This window comes from Uranotaenia lowii, chromosome 2 (assembly GCF_029784155.1).
Source record: "Uranotaenia lowii strain MFRU-FL chromosome 2, ASM2978415v1, whole genome shotgun sequence".
Classification (NCBI taxonomy): domain Eukaryota; kingdom Metazoa; phylum Arthropoda; class Insecta; order Diptera; family Culicidae; genus Uranotaenia; species Uranotaenia lowii.
This window is the reverse complement of record NC_073692.1, coordinates 306,016,268-306,031,230: the sequence shown is the minus strand read 5'-3', so window position 1 is coordinate 306,031,230 and position 14,963 is coordinate 306,016,268. Positions and strand designations below refer to the sequence as shown.

Below are 14,963 nucleotides of genomic sequence, written 5' to 3'. Positions count from 1 at the left end.
CTTACCTGTTCACACATCATCCCACCACCCTGTTGCTGTTGAAGATTGGTGTTGGAACCAGATAATCCTGGTGTTCCAGCGGGGACATCCCCTAGCTGTCCAGCCGCCTGTTCACGTTTTTCCTGCTCCAGTAAGTCCTCTAGCAGCAATCTTTGCTCCTGTAATGATTATCGGAAGGCGTTTGCTCATTGCTCGATAGATGCTTTGAGTATTTTTTTGTTCCTCTGCTGAGCTCTGGTGCTGGAGACTACAACGAACCTTAGCTACACCAGCAACCTGGGAGCCACACGCAATGCAAACGCACACACAAAACTACTTCTAAAATTGCAAACTAATTCCTGGCGATGCATAGCAAGACACAGTGCTTAAAGCAGTTATGGGTGTTATTAGTTTTACTAAAATAGAAGCTAGCCCAAATGCAAAAGGGAAAAATTTTCGTTTAACGTTGAAGAAAGAAATTGTGTTTTGAAGTGTTGCTGAAATGATAGGTAGCTGATTCATATTTTTAAAAGACTCATTACAAAGAAAACAAAAATCTTTAGTTACATTCGTATTAGTTACACTTTCAATCTAACTCTCCTTTTACACGTTTTTAAATGGTCTAATAAAAAAAATGAACCAATGAATGAACCAATCGTCAAATGTCTAGTCTTGTCTTGGGATGCCTGCAGCTATTGACGGTTGTAATTTCGGAATGTGCTCAGATAAAATGCAACATAAGAAAATATAAAGCAAGAAAGTCTAAGATAATGGTCGATTAACCAATGTTTCAGAACACTGTGCAGATGGCAAATCTCTAATATTTTAAATTACATGTTGGGTTGCTTTCAGTTGCGATACATTGCTGACTGCTGACTAGTTCACTATATGTTTACGGTTCCGTGCTAGAGGCCTTATTGAGCTCGGGTGGACAAGACCAGTGGGTGTTTTTTTTTTGTTGCCTTTCGGTTCTAAATGCAGCTCACCTTCAGAAGCAATGACCGTCTGGTTGAGCCACCATCATTGGGTGTTGGAAAGTTCTCGGCCGAAGATGCGAACTCTCGAGCATGATGCTGATGAAATATGGTCCCGGAATGATGTCCATATTGAGTGGAATACCCCAGTTGGGGGAGAGAGGGAAGTGGTTGCGGTGTTGGTGGCGGCGGCAGTGATGGTGGGGAGTTTATTTGGTAATGCTTCGCAAGATTTGTTTTATTTATGTTTTGCGGTTAGTTCAAGGGTATATAGCAACAATATCATTCAAGAAAAACGTTTAGGTATGTGATGATTACAATATTTTGCATTGAATTTTCAGTATCGTATGTACAACCATGCAAAAACCAAAACATTTAAAGTTTCATTTAGCAGAGTTGGAAAAATAATCCGTTTGTATATACAACGGATTTGAAATTTATGTATTTGGAATTTGAAACAGAGATCACACCAATCATTCAAAAACAATAAACTTGCAATCAAGGAGTACAATTCCTTTTATTACTAACCTGATTCACAACGTTCGGGTTCTGTAGAACTCCCTGTTGACTACCTGGATAAGGAGGCGGGGGTTCCGGGTAGGGTGGTGGCGGTGGTTGTCCAGGAACCTGTCCTGCCACTGCACCCGCTTGGGTCGGTTGTTGTTGTAGTTGTTGGTGAAGAACCGATTGTCCAGGGCCAAGCTGTTGCTGTACAGGCTGATTTGGATTGTTAACCGTTTGGACGATTCGGTTGCCTTGAATCTGTTGTACAATGCGACCCTGTTGCTGCCCTCCGATAATGTTCTGCTGTTGAATCATTCCACCTGGATGACCCAACTTCAACTGCTGCATCCTTTGTTGGTTCAACAAACTATTGAAAAAAATAATAATTTAATGTTGTTTTCTTATAGAGAAAAATACAACAAAAATATACCTAGTTCTAACGCTAACAGAGACTGTATTGTTAGCAGTGACCACCCCGACAGCTCCTTCCTTCGACAGCAGCTGGGTTCCAACTGCCATCGGTTTTCCCATGGCTGCCGCTTGCTGTACCTGTGAAAATCGAAATGTAAACATCGAAGTTTTTTTACCGAAATATCTTTACCTGTTGCTGCATTTGTTGCTGAATTTGCTGTAGATGAGCCGGGGTCAGTATATTCTGTCGGATAGTTTTCATTTGACCTGCGATAAGTTGCTGCTGCAATTGTTGTTGTGGTTGCTGTTGCTGCTGCTGGGTCACAAGTTGGGATCCATCAATCATCTGCTGCAACTGACCCGGTTGTTGCTGCCCTAGAATTTGTTGCTGCTGTGGCATTTGTAGTTGTTGTTGCTGTTGCATTTCTTGCATTTGTTGATTTGGTTGCAACTGCTGCTGATGCATCATCACGTTTGGACCTTGCATCACCATTCCTGGCAATTGTTGTTGCTGCTGCTGCTGCTGTTGAGTTGCCATCGTTTGAGTGTTAATAACGGAGGTCTGTGCCTGGCTGGGAACAATTGAAGGTAAAGCTTTCTGCTCGTCCGATTTCTCATTACCACTTGTTTTATCGGACTTCGCTTTGTCATCCGACTTATCGCCTTCTGGTTCCTCCAGCTCAAGACCATCCAGTATATTACTTTTTTCACCTCCGTCGTCGGTATCCAGTTCCGGATCGGCGTATTCCAGAATGTTGAAATCATCACCCATATCGGCTGTCAGTGAATCCAACAACTCGTCGTCATCGTCACCAAGGCCACCCAATATATCACCAACACCTTCCACTTCACCAATTCCGGCATTATCTTCCTGTTCGAGCTTCTCCAACTCTGCGGAAATGCTGTCGGGAATCTCCGATGTCGGATCGCTACCACCCTGTGAGGGAGCGTTAGGGTTCTGAGCGACACCTTCCTGTCCCACAACCGCATTTTGCTGTCCAGCCGAAGAAACAGGCACGTGGGCTTCACTTTCTCCGGCCAAACGTTGAGCTATCAAGGCAATGTTCTGTTGGTCTGTTTCAGAGTTCATCATGTTTTGTTGGGAAATGGTATGCTGAGGTGGCAAAATCTGTCCTCCCATTTGCCCTATGAAGGATCCATCAGGTCGAATCACGCCTACTGGCATCCGTTGACGCATGAGTTGTTGCTGTTGAAGAAGATTTTGTTGACTTATCATCATCTGGTTTACTCCACCGGGACGAACAATTTGCTGTTTCACCATGACTGGGTTGCCGTTAGGACCCGGTACTGAAATTATTTGTCCACCGGGACCTCGAATGGCGCCACCAGGGATTTGTAATCGTGGTCTTGTCATCATGTTGGGCGGCAGTGGTTGTCGGAATGTTCCACTATCGGTAGGACCCATCTGCATTTGAGGCAATTGATTTTGTTGCTGGGGCTGTTGAGGAATTCCTTGCATCTGAACCACTGATTGGCCGTCGTCCATGAATGGTGACTGTGGTTGCATAGGTTGAGGAGATTGCTGATTGGATTGTTGATTTTGGATACCAACCGGGCTAGATCCCGGTGCCGGCAGTTGCTGTCGCTGCAAAAGGTCTCGTAGTTGCCGGTTTCCTTCCTGAACAGGAGGATTGAATCCATCAGAACGAGGAGAGGTAAACGGTGAAGTCTGTACAGATCCAAAAAGTTCTCCAGGACGAGCATAAACTGTAGGAGGTCGGACCTGATTTCCCGAAAACTGAGGCCTGGGTGTGCCGGGTGCTTGGGCATACGGTGTATCCAGATTTATCCGCATTGCCCCAGCAGGGGATGCCATCGGTTGTCCTGAATATGCGGGACTCCGGTTGGGCGTCTGGATGGGGCTCTGGTGACCGACAGATCGTGGCGTCTGGGGTGAATGATGAATATAGCTATCCGGTAAACCTTCGGAAGGTGGCCGAGCAAACTGATCCATTCCCGACTGACTAGCCGGAGATTCGGGCATCATCTCAAGAGGCGATTGAGCGGGCTGCGATTGTGGCGAAAATGGATTCTGATTAGATCGATTCGGGTCTGGAAGGGATCTTTGTTGTATCATCTGTACCTGCATCGGACGGCCAGTGGCCATACCGGGATGAGGGAAGTTTGACACCGGACTGGATGGAGGATTTTTACCCATAGGTACCATACGGTTTTTGTTGACCGGTGAGACAAACTGAGCCCTAGAATTCGGCGATGGACATGCCATGGGTCCCATCCCTGCACCATCTGTTGTAACTTGCAGTTGCATGTTAGGATCTAGTACATTAGAAAAAAAATACAAAAAAATTGAAGGCTTTCCTCAAGTTGAGTGGTTCTCAAAATGTTATAGCATGGCGGTGCGATGAATGTTGAATAAATTATGAGTGTGCGCTTGGTAGAAGATGTAAAATGGTTGCTGCTTTGTTTATTCGCATCTAATCTACCAAGCGTGCAAGACATTTTTGATAAGGAAGTCCCATTATTTCACAAAGTCTTAAAATTTTTACCTTAGAATTAATCTCGCCGCAATATCATTAAAATAAATATTATAATCAATAATTATGACGGCTATTAAAAATCTTCGAAGGCAAAGAGTATGGTCTAACAGACTTCGAACTCCTTGAAAAATATGACGAATTCACAAGATTTTCATAACCTCTCTGGCGCCATCTATAAAAATCCGAGTTCAAAAACCAATGTTGTTCATATAGGGAAGATAAGGGCATAATGAGCACCCGGCGGGGCATAGTAAGCACTCCTCTTTTCTACGAAAGAACCTATTTTCTCAAATAAATTTTCATGAGGAACAGTTTCGTAGTTCCTATAGTGTTTATTTTTCAGCAAAACAGAAATCTCCTAATCATCTTCACAGAAATATTTAAAAAAACCAGCTGGGTTCCCAAGTAACGAAAATATTATAATTTTTGAGCACCGGAAAATAAGCTGTTATGATCGTTCAATCATCTTGATTTATAAAGTATGCACTCCAACATGATGTACACATATTCCCCAATTTTCACCATCTTTTATTTTTACCTTTTTACCATAATAAATTTTAAACGCCTTTTTTACTTTAACTTGTTGACTAAGGGCGTTTAGAGCACCATTGATCGGGGCACGATGAGCATTTTCTGCCGCAGAATCTAGCAGCAAATTCAAGTCGATGAAGTCAACTGAATTATAGAGCTACAACTTGACTTGTTAACCCATTCGAGACGGCGACTTTTTTCGAACGCGTTCCCCAGGAGCCAAAAATTTTTATTCTTTGATTCGATCAATTTTTATCTGAAAAACATGAATACAATGAAATTTTCAAAATTTAATCGTAAATTTACGAAAAATGTCCATTGCACATCGTGTGTGCAGTCCGCTCCTCGAAATAAAATTATTTCGAGGAGCCGCATTGCACACACGGTGTGCAATGGGCAGAAAAATGAAAATACACCATTTAAAATATGATCAACCTTCGTTTCAATTTTTGCTTGGTTATAAAAGAAAAAAATATAATGCAAAGAATATTATGTAATGTGGTTTGAACCAACAATAAGTGTTTTTAAAACTTTTTCCAATAAAAATTTGTTAACTCTTGTGATTTATGACGATGGTTTCAACTTTGTCGGTTTCTACCCAATTTTTTCTCCTGTGGATTTTTTTCTATCCGAGAACTATTTAAGTAGGCTAACTATTAAGCTCCGGTTAACTTATTCTTGTAATAATTTAGAACTTTTCATAAAAAATATGCAATGAAAAGTTTAGTGTTCATCACATAATCTTCCGTACATTTTTCTGAATAGCCCCTTGGAATAAGGGTGATTTGTCCAACATTTCATGAAGGCACATCGAACGGAGCGTTCAAATTTAAAAAAATTGAATACAATATAAAACTCGAATTTCCTAGAAATTCATTAATTGATCGTTTAAATAAATTTCATGAAAGAAAAATTAAATTCAATGATGGTGATATTATAAGCAAACACATACAGAGCTAAAGTTTATTCCATTCGGGTTTTTTTTAAATAAATTGTAAAAAATAACCAATAATTTAAATTTTATTTGTTCATTCGATAGCTACTTGCTACCGTAAGTAATATTTTCAACTATAAGATAGAAATTTCATGACGCCTTTGTGAAAGTAGAATCTACTAAAACTCCCCGCCAAGGGCTAAATAACCCAATAGCACACTCTAAATCTTGAGAATTTAAAAATAAGACTTTACAATACGGAATTCACACAAACGCTAAATACCAGGTCCTAGATGCATATCAATTTCAGTTATTCTCTCCACACCATAACCTAAACAATCAACAACGCAAACTTCCACAACAACATCACAAATAGCCTGCAAATGCCTTATTGTCTGTATCGACAATATTCTGTACGAAACGATAATCTGTCTGCGCTGCCTAATTTTATGTCATTTTCATCCCCAGATATTTTGAAAACATTTTCATTCACAGTGAAACCATTGTCAAATTATGTTTACGTATGCTTTACAGATTCTATTGGTTCGAGAACCATTAAAATTGGTCCACTAGTTTCATCAAAATCATGAAAAAGTTAAAACAACTTCCATTGCACACACGGTGTGCAATCGGTCTTATAGCCTCGGAAAGTCATTGCACACACGGTGTGCAATCCGTCTCGAGTGGGTTAACATCTGACGATTTAGCCTATTTGGTGAGGTGTCGGAGAGGTAATCAGAAGACTCGAGTTCGATTCCTGGTCGAGGTGATTCTTTTTTCATTTACCATTCATCAATGTTCCGAAAATCACTCAATTTTCATGAGTGACACTGAAACGTTTTCAACAGCGAGAGAAAAATCGAAATTTTCGGTTGGTTTCTCTCCCAACGGGGCAAAGATTATGTTCGAAAGCACTGCTTCGAGAATCAAAGAAATACGATTTGAAAGAGAGGCTCCTTCAGCTGGAATTTTCGACTGAGTGAGGAGGTACCCGATTTTCAGTTTCTTGTTTCACTTAATCACTTTTCTTGCTCACTCACTCACTCACTCACTCACTCACTCACTCACTCACTCACTCGATTACTGATTGATCGATAATCGAGTGCTGTCTGCCTGATTTATTTTGCTTTGTTGTTGTTGTTATTTTTTTTTAGTATAATAGCCATTCAAGCACATAGTCTACATGTTTGTATGTATGTGATTGCCGGTATGCTAGAAAATACGCAGGCAGTATAAACCGATGCAAGGCTGCATTGATTGAATTTGAATGGGTGAGTGGCTTTTCGAATTGGATCATGTATCAGTAAGTATCTCACTCACTGATACACCAGGTAGTGAGCTCGAGTGCTCGACTTTGATGCGAATCAACTTTCGCTTTTTAATCTTGTTTACATTGATCTCGCATTGTCAGCGCCGATGTTGTCTAGCGGATAGGCTGGCGCAAGTCTGGTTTTAGTATGCCAGGCGTACTGGGTTCGATTCCCGGTTTCGTACTGGGTTCGAATCCTATAAGTTGCCGACAGGTAAGATGTGTTTTCTCTAGTGAACCTGTATATAAGAGAAGTGACATCTGAAACACAAAATTCCAATCGAGCAAAAGAACTGTCAAAATCGATTCCAATCGATCCGAGCATTTTGTCGCAGAGCTTTTACCTTTCTTATTGAAAACTCAACCAAGGAAGGTATTGCGTTTGTTATTATAGTTCAAACAGATAATTTTTTAGCTGGTCATATGAATTTATGATTAGGTGCAATTTCTTTTAATGCTTTGGTGAATCATGTTTCTAGTTAGAATGCTAACTGATTATTTATTTATTTATAGAGGGTTTTAACCAACTTGGTCATTCGCCAAATGCTAACTGATTATTAACGAAATCTAAGTCATTCATACCGTTTATCGCGATCCTTCGGTCATCGAGTTCAATGTTATTTTGTTGGATTGAAGGAGTGTTCACTTTAGAGCTTGAACATTGAGCCAGAAAACAGTGCTGGAAATTTTTTTGTCCAAGTTTTCGGCGATGTTGCCACATATTTCATTTTAAGAGGGATCGCTTCTTTTATATGAAGGTTCACTAGTTTTCTCTTATAACTGACTATATAATAAGAATGTTCAATCAGTTTGCTTGCCAGCTGACCAGGTACCTATATACACGACTGCGAAATACCTGTCGTAGATTCAAAACACTGAAAATGTGAAGAATCTTGTACGGTTGCGAAACTGATTGTCTCATTCTCCAAATAAGACTCACACAAACACAAATCACATTCATTACATGACAGTTCACACGAAGCCATGGTGTCGGGTATGTGGTGGTTTGCATGGAAGATTAGCCGAACTCATGATCTAGAGAATGCAATTCAGCGCATACGTTGGCGAAACTGCGGTTAATCTGTCCACCCATGATACATACATACATTTACATTAATCTCGCATTGTCGCTCTGCCGACTCTTTAGGGAACTACAGGCAGCAGCATTCGGCTTTGAATTTTTTCATGGACGTTTCTTCCGAGTGATTTTCGGAACATTGCCATTCATGATCGATTATTTTGACTGTTGCATTATACGGCTAGTAGCATCATCCGCCTAACAAAGCATCAGAAACATAATATATGAGAATTATTTGTATTCCACAAACAGACATACAGTGTCGGACAATAGAATAAGACCACTCTAATGCAAAAAATTCAAATCAACTTTAAACTGCCAATTCAAATATAATAATATGCGACACCTAGCGGCAAGCACTTATTGTAGTATGCCAACTTTGTATACTGCACGTTTGGGGCCGTCCATAAATGATGTCACGCGTTAGGGGGGGGAGAGGGGGTTTCGATTTTTGTGACAATTTGTGACATGGGGGGAGGGGGGTCAGCTTGAACGTGACATCACATATTGTTACAAAAAAAGCAAAACAATAACAAATAATTTTATCTTAAATTCAATAAAATCATCCTACGTACACTTTATGAGCATAAGAAAGTTCACAACAACACTTTCACTGCAACACTCAGGTAATAGCGCCCACTTAAATTGTGGCAAAGCGTGAACTGGAATGCTTGGCTATTTTAACCTGTTCAGAAGATTTCGATTGCGAATTGATTGAGGAACTAGATTTGAATAGTTTCTCAGACATCGTCGCTGATGCTGCAGCTACTGTCTCGACTTTCCCGGTCATTTATATGGAAAGTCATCAACATAATCTTTGAACTAATGATTGAAATGTGTTTCAAGCAATGGTTGAAGGCTTGTTAAAAGTTGGTAACCTTTTTTCCAATTCTTTGAATAAAACTGATGAATTTAAAATAAAGATACATTTTTAATCAAATTTCTAAGGAGTTCAAAAATCTATCCCGGGAGGGAGGGGGGTTTATGAAAACGTGACGTAATACAAAAAGGGGGGTAACGGAAGTTGTGACAATATGTGACAAGGGGGGGAGAGGGGGTCTATTTTTTCCAAATTTTGCGTGACATCATTTATGGACGGCCCCTTTGTTGCAATCAAAGCAACCCGTTTGTTCTACTCGACCAGAAAGCTGTCAGAGGGTGGAAAAAGTCGCGTCATAAAATAAGACCAGCTCATCGGTTCGGCTGTTCCGGCATTCTCAGCGCTCGAGATTTGAAGAAAAGGTCTTGTTTTCGGTGTTGTTTGTCCATTTTCGTGTCCTGGTAAGTATTTCCCATAAAATTAATCATGTAAATCATGAAAACAAACAAAAAATAAAGATTTCCTTCCTCCTACTCTGTTTTCAGCGAAAAAGCGATGGGTCGGGCACAGTACTGCACGGAGGTTCAGCGAGCGATCATCCGGAATCTGTACAAGGCTGGCAAAAGCCAACGCGAGATTGCCGACTACTTAGGAAGGTCGAAAACTTTCGTTTTCAACGCGCTTCACAGCACCGACAAACGGGAACTGACCGGCCGCCCCCGAAAAACGGCGCCGAAGGACGATTCGGCAATCAAGGGGGGCTCGCAAAAGGACCCTTTCAAAGCGTCCAAGCAGATCAGAGACGAGCTGAACTTATCTGTGAGTTCCCGGACGGTTCAGCGAGGGTTGGCGGAGAAGGGACTATGAGGAAAAAGTCCCCGGAAGGTGCCGGTGCTGACGCCGAAGCACTTGAAGGCGCGGTTGAAGTTTGCGAAGGACCACTTCGATTGGATCGGTCCGGAAAAGGAGAAACTGTGGAGAAATGTGCTGTGGTCGGATGAGACCAAAGTGAACCTCATCGGCTCGGACGGAAAGAGTTGGGTCCATCGCCCACTCGGCTTTGCGTATATGCCCCAGTATACAAATAAAACATTCAAACATGGAGGAGGTAGCATCATGGTGTGGGGGTGCTTTTCTTGGTACGAGGTAGGTCCCTTGTACTGGATCGACCGGATTATGGACAAGCATCTCTACGCCCAGATACTTCGGGAAGTAATGCTGCCACACGCCGAGTGGGAGATGCCCTTAAAACGGTTAAAAAGTGGTTCCAGGATAATAAGGTAGACGTTATAAAGTGGCCAGCACACTCCCCTGATCTCAATCCCATAGAGAACCTATGGGAAATAGTTAAACGTAAGGTGAAACCGAAAAAAAAAAGCAGCAGCTGTGGGAGAGAATCCAGGCGATGTGGTACGCTATCCCGGTGAGAACGTGCCAAAAGCTGGTGGAGTCGATGCCGAACCGGGTGCGAGAAGTGATGCGTAATAAGGGTTATACCACCATGTACTAACCCTGCAAATCGATCACGGTATGAATTTCCTTTTTTTTACCATGAATTCTAAAGCGGTCCTATTTTATGTCGCGTTATTTTAGTCAGTAAGTATGCTTAAAACGCATTTTTAAATAAAGGACAATTGTATTAACTACGGATGATTTTAATTTCTTCGAAGATAGAATTTACAATTTTGTAAAAGATTTGATGCACTTAAATGGAAATTTTTTAATCAAAGTTTTGTCACTTTCTGTTTTGTGTTGAGCTGTGGTCCTATTCTATTGTCCGACACTGTACATTATTTTGTTTTTTTTTTATGGATCTACTACTCACCGTTTAGTGCAAAAATGCATCGATCATGAATGGTAATTTAAAAAAAATCACCTCGATTAGGAATCGAACTCGAGACCCCTGATTGTCGCTCCGGCATCTAACCAATAGACCAAATCGTCAGATGAAACTATTCAAGCTGTAGCTCTATAATTGAGCTGACATCATCGAGTTGAATTCGCTGCTAGATTCTACGACAGAACCTGCTCTTCGTGTCCCGATTAATGATGCTCATACTGCCCCAGAGGGGGTTCTGATTATGCCCCCACAGTGACTAATTTTCAGCTTTTGGCCAAATTGTTTGAAATGCATTTGTAAACGTTTTTATCTACTTTTTCAAGTTTTAGCTCGTTATCTCTTATTGCCCTTATCTCCCTTATCCTGCCCCTACATAAGATAATTTTTCTGGAAATCTTCAAATTCAAAAATCGACAGTATAATAATGATATTGCATATAGCGATGACTTCAACGGAAAACATCGCAGATCCCCTTAAATAATTTTTAAATATACCACCCACAAACAAAGTACCTTGAATCCTCTGATCTTGCATCACCAGATGCTGCTGGGTTTGCTGTTCTCGGGCGCGCTGCTGCTGCAGTTGCTTCCACTGGCGTTCCTGTTCAGCTTCGCGCATGCTCTTCTGCTGGGCACTGATTTTATCCTGATCCTGTAATTTGTGGACGCGCAAGCGAGAAAAACCAATCGCGCCAATCGAAAGCGGGAATAAACGAAACCAAACGAGAAAACCGTTAGTAGGATCGACATTGTGGGAATATTTTAGTACCGAAAACCATGTTATAGTAGAGAAATGATAATAAAAATACGCAAAATGTAAATACACAGTGTTGTACCATGGCATATTTTCGTTATAGTTAAAAACAAGTATATAGTCTACCGTTAATGGAAGCACAACTTCATCATTCGCCTAGATAAAATATTGCAATGTAACAATTGATTAGAAGTTTAAAGAAATTTTCATTAAAATGTCTTGAGTTAACAGTTAGTTGGAGCCGTGCCGCAAGTTGGGTTAAATTTTTCGAAAGTTTTCTACTCGAGTCGATGTAAGAACCGTTTCGATTTACCGATAGCTGATATTGCGATTTCAGTGAACGAAAATAATATGCGATAATCGGGAAGGAAGTTTAATGTTAATAAGTGACGCTCTAAAGTGCAATTTTATAATGCATTATCTCTACTGTAAAACTATTTCACATGTTCTTAGGTTGGTTCATTTATATAGAAACAAAAAATCATTACTGACTCATGTTTACAAGAAATGTGGCACTATTCTATGGGATCCATGGATCAAGATACACGGGGGAAAATGAAAATTTCTTTAAAAATATAGCGGTTTGGATTGTAACACATTGCGACCAATTAAAGGTTCAATGTTGTAGGAGAAAACTAAGTTTGGGATAATTGATTCAATTCAACTTGTATAATAGAGAGAAACATGGTACTTTTAAACTAAGTGTGGAAAAACATGTACAACAGAAAACTGTCAGATGTAAATAACAACAAATAATAGGATGTTACCATGCGAGAAATGTATGGAAAACTACAACCGAACAAAACAAAATGTACACAAATTTATGAAAAAGATGGAGAAAACTACTACAAAAACGTGCGCTGTTCGATGGAATGATACATGCAATTTCAGAAGAAGAAAAAAGAAAGGAACCAATAACGTAATGAATGTGGAACGTTCAATTTCTCTTCGAATCGAAGCAAAAAAAAAACAAAAATAAAGTTTCCGTAAACACTGAAGAACAATTTTCTATGAAAGGCTTTTGTCATGCAGCATAAACAATTTAATTCATTTTTTAAGGTTTAGAAAAGAAAAAATAATTAATTTTATGCACATCCGAAGCTTAACAAATAGCATCAAAAGTAAATGCTAAGTTAAATTTATTGGATAATTTGGAAGGAAAAATAGTACTGCAAACAGCAATGGATACACTAGAATCCCACCAAATATATTCTCCGAGCAGACATGGAAAACCGATATCGAAATGTGTGGGTCTGTATGCATGCAAACAGTAGAACGCTTTGGGGAATGCAGTTCTTTATTCGTTTGAAAACTTTTTAAAGTATCATGGCCACACGCTTAAATTTGCTGTATGTTCATTAATGGTTGCAGATATATGATAGTCTTATGTTGGCCTGTTTTTTTTTTATCAGTACGACACCTGTTTACAACAATCATTCAACATCTTTGGTGGTTTCGTTGAAAAAAAAATCCTCAAACAAAATTGATATGTTTACAGAAAATCAGTTTTTTTTTCGAAATTTATAACTATTTTGGCTGATTGTTGTTAACAAATATCTTAGTTATGAAACAAAAAAGGGGAGTTCATATGACCTTCTTACCATCACTGAGTCCATCTTTGGGCAAACAGCGTTTATAAGCTCTCTAGCAGTTTTTTGTAAGTAATTTCATATTGCGGCTTGTGGAAAACCTAGCTTCAATTTCCCGCATTAAATTTCTTGTTCTTTTCGTGAACAAATCAATGTAGGTGATATTAGACTGAGTCGATCTGGGGTCATTTTTGAATTTCTCAAACCCTGGGGTTTAAAAAGCTTCATTTTAGTACAAAGCTCATCCATGATTTTTTGCAGAATTTTTAGGGAAAGTTTTCATGAGTAAATCGGAACTTTCAGGATTGTATGGGAAAATTTAATATTTTGTACTGAAAAATCTTTATCATTTTTGTTTCTTCTGTTGAACCGAGTCTGCTAATGTCTTTTGTGCCAATGTATACATTCTCTAAAGGCAATTTTCCACTGAACAACTTTGTCGAAGGCCGTAAATTCGTATCTTATTATACAAATAAGTTATTATATGTTGCATGTGGGTATGTCTTTTGGCATTGAAAAACAATAAATTCAATTGACATCACTTCTGGGTGCCTATGCGAGGTATTGCATGACTACTTTTCATGCAATATTTTGCAAGGCACCAGCAGTGATGTCAATTGAATTTATTGTTTTTCAAAGCAAAAAGATATACCCCTGTTAAGCAGCTGATCACTTTTTTGCCTAATAAGATACGAAGTTACAAAGGTCTTCAACCAAGTTGTTCAACAGAAAATTTCCTTTAGAGAATTTATAAATTTGCACAACAACCATTAGTAGGCTGGGTTCCGTGGAAGATACATTTCCCATACTAACCTAAAAGGTTCGAATTTACTCATGTGAACGTTGCTTACAAAATTCTGCAAAAAATCATGGATGAGGTTTGAACCAAAACGAAGCTTTTTAGACCCCAGGATTAAACCCCAAATCGACTCAGTCTAATGAGATATACACTTTTTCATGAAATTACCACGTATGTACACTTTTAGTCATACTAACTTAACGAAAAAAATACGTTTAGAATGTTTATTGGAATATAATATAAAACAGGATAATTGTCTTCTCAAACTGAGACCGCAGTTCATCATGATGAATTTTGTTGATTCCCACATTAGACTGGCCCAAATTTGTATGGGATGATATTTACAACATTTATTTCAATGCGGCACCCCCTAGATTGGTGCATTTAGGTGAAAAATGACTTTCTAAAGGTTGTGGTTGGTTGTCATTCAATAAAGTGATTGAAATGAAAGAATTTCAACTTCATTTTTAATTTTTTGCTCATATTTGTTATCAGGATTCAGGACAAGATAATTTGATTTTTTTTTTGGAAAGAAATAAAGAAATAAAACTTCTGTCTTTTCTGTCTTTTCTGTCTTGTCTGTATTTTCTGTCTTTTCTGTCTTTTCGGTCTCTTTTTTGTCTTTTCTGTTTTTTCTGTTTTTTTCTGTCTTTTTTGTCTTGTCTGTCTTTTCTGTCTTTACGGTCTTTTCTGTCTATTTTTTGTCTTTTTGTCTTTTCTGTCTATTTTTTGTCTTTTCTGTCTATTCTGTCTTTTTCGTCTTTTCTGTCTTTTCTGTTTTGTCGGTCTTTTCTGTCTTTACGGTCTTTTCTTTCTTTTCTGTCTTTTCTGTCATTCTGTCTTTTCTGTCTTTTCTTTTTTTTGTCTTTTCTGTCTTTCTGTATTTCTGTCTTTTCTGTTTTTTCTATCTTTTTTGTCTTTTC

General features: G+C 39.3%; 1 protein-coding gene across 9 annotated transcripts in view; it reads right to left on the bottom strand.

Moving 5' to 3' along the window:
* The window catches only part of LOC129748454 (histone-lysine N-methyltransferase 2C-like), a 65,442-nt gene that overhangs the window by 10,858 nt on the left and 39,621 nt on the right, over positions 1-14,963 (bottom strand). For 6 of the 9 annotated variants that reach the window (XM_055743092.1, XM_055743086.1, XM_055743094.1 and 3 more), the window contains 6 exons: positions 11,412-11,550; positions 2,059-4,166; positions 1,888-2,006; positions 1,482-1,824; positions 966-1,175; positions 6-158 (listed from right to left, as the gene is read on the bottom strand). In XM_055743092.1, the coding sequence (XP_055599067.1) occupies positions 6-158; positions 966-1,175; positions 1,482-1,824; positions 1,888-2,006; positions 2,059-4,166; positions 11,412-11,550 (3,072 nt within the window). The remainder of the gene's footprint in view (positions 1-5; positions 159-965; positions 1,176-1,481; positions 1,825-1,887; positions 2,007-2,058; positions 4,167-11,411; positions 11,551-14,963) is intronic. The other 3 variants (XM_055743089.1, XM_055743090.1, XM_055743093.1) reach the window with 3 other exon arrangements.